At 39.2% G+C, this 1,958-nt stretch overlaps 1 protein-coding gene across 3 annotated transcripts in view; it reads left to right on the top strand.

Moving 5' to 3' along the window:
• Positions 1-1,958, top strand: part of LOC102678058 (proton-coupled amino acid transporter-like protein pathetic) — a 34,591-nt gene that overhangs the window by 20,002 nt on the left and 12,631 nt on the right. The window contains exon 1 of one of the 3 annotated variants that reach the window (XM_031508084.1): positions 739-1,075. The exons of 1 other annotated variant lie outside the window; for it this stretch is intronic. In XM_031508084.1, the coding sequence (XP_031363944.1) occupies positions 998-1,075 (78 nt within the window). In that variant the 5' untranslated portion in view covers positions 739-997. Of the gene's footprint in view, positions 1-738; positions 1,076-1,958 lie in introns of those variants that run through there. One more of the 3 variants, XM_031508083.1, reaches the window with a different exon arrangement.

Genomic DNA, 1,958 nt, shown 5'->3' with positions numbered 1-1,958 from the left:
AAAAAAAAAAAAAAAAAAAAAAAAAGAATCGATAATTATCGGCGGAAAGCCACGTTTCCAATTAGAGTATTCCTTTATATACAGTGGCCGAAGTGAACGCAGTTGTGACGCGGATGCGTTTATCAATCGCATAGTTCAAACAGAGTTTCTATTAAGCTTGGTTAGCGGTCAGGCACAAAGAGTGAAACACGGAGGTAGAACGAGACAAGCTGCTCACGTGAAACTGCCACGTCTATTTGCTCTTCCTATTTTCGTAGCCGTTTGGTATATAAAGAGCCCGTCCTCGGGACATTGCCGAAAGATTTGGCAGCGATCCGCGGTTTTCTGCGCCGCGGCACTTGCTGCGCCGTAGATAGAGTCGCTAGAGAAGACGAACGCGAGCATAGTTTACCGGGAGGAATCGTGGCGGATGTGCCGCGTTCGCGCGTACCGTCTCCGGGTTGCTCCGATTTCCCGCGCTCTTAGATCTCCTGGGATAGATCTCCCTTCCGTCCCCCTTTCTTTGGGATCTCCCTCCACAAGCTTACTCTCCTTCAAAGTGGAATAGTGGAGAATCGCGCGCCTCCCAATAATGGGATTTCCGTCCAATTGTCGTCGAAGGGAGAAGGATCGTTTCAGAAAGATCGGTGCGAATTGAATTGAATTGAATTGGATTGGATTGGATTCGATTGAAAAAAACTGAAACCCACGTGCTCTGAGGCCGGTCTTTTCGGCGAGTGCTGCTTCCTTACCCCTCGCGATCCTGTTCGGACGTAATAATAACGCCGTGGTTGCCAGCTATCCGGGGTAAATTGGATCTCGCTCGAGACGATGCACATATTTGGCGCTAATGGAAGATAAATAAAACATCGTGGTGATAGGATATACGTGATATACAGTGTAGTACGAGGGAAGGATCTTTGGGGAGAGGGAGAGAGGGAGAGGGAAAGTGTGTGGGGTGGTATTTGAAAATTGGTGAACGGAAGGAATGGTGGAGGAGGCACGTTGATTAGACATAATGGGAAATACGGACAGCGTCCACGACGTGGAGATGAACTCTTTGTCGAATGCAGACAATGATCGTCCTTACATCAAGGTGATTATCGTGTGATACCAATTTTTTGATTTTTGCATAGCACAATGTTGTTGAGTGAATGAACAAATTATTAACATTTGTTCAAGTGTATAAAAAGATGTGCATTAATGGTGTTGATCTCTTCGAAAATATGTTGTATTTCAATTCGAACAATTGAAATGAAATTTCTAAATCGGGAAAATAAGAAAAGGAAATAAGATAAGTGTTGTTAAACGATTGTGATTTGAGGGGATCAATGAAAATGGAGCAACAGGAGTTTTATTCGTTCACGAGACGATTACGAAAGAGCATCATTGACAGGTTGAACAGGTTGTAGACCACGAAGCAATATTGATGTCTAGTTTAGCACGAGCGCCAGTTAAACAAAAATGCAAATATATGCAACTACATTTGCAAATATCTTGACGCAGTGATACCATACATTGCACATATTTACGTGGAACAGGGAACTATTTTTAAATCGCGTAAACAATATTTTTATTTTTCATTTTTTTTTTTTTTAAATTTACTAATTCTGCTTCTAGAAATTTTCGATACGATCCTATCGATACAATGTTATATATTTTAATAAATTAAACTGATTACTTATCTCATGTGTCATTAATATGATATTAATATCGTGTATTTGCACGATAAATGCTTATCTCTGAGATTTAATTGACCATGGTTCAATAAAATTATGGATTGAAATCTGTGCGATATTTATCTACTTTGTTCTAGTTGCTATTTTATTTCTTATGTTTGAATTTCCCGCCAAATGTACAACAGGATAATTTTATAAATTGTATTCAAAATTTCAATCCAATATATTAATGATTAGTTTATCATTTTTTATTTTTTTACTTTATTCTATGCCTCTCCAATTGTTGAAATTATTTTTTTA

This window comes from Apis dorsata, unplaced genomic scaffold (assembly GCF_000469605.1).
Source record: "Apis dorsata unplaced genomic scaffold, Apis dorsata 1.3 scaffold_74, whole genome shotgun sequence".
In the NCBI taxonomy this organism is placed as follows: Eukaryota; Metazoa; Arthropoda; class Insecta; order Hymenoptera; family Apidae; genus Apis; species Apis dorsata.
Note: the sequence above shows the minus strand (reverse complement) of the source record. Positions and strands in the feature narration are given on the sequence as shown.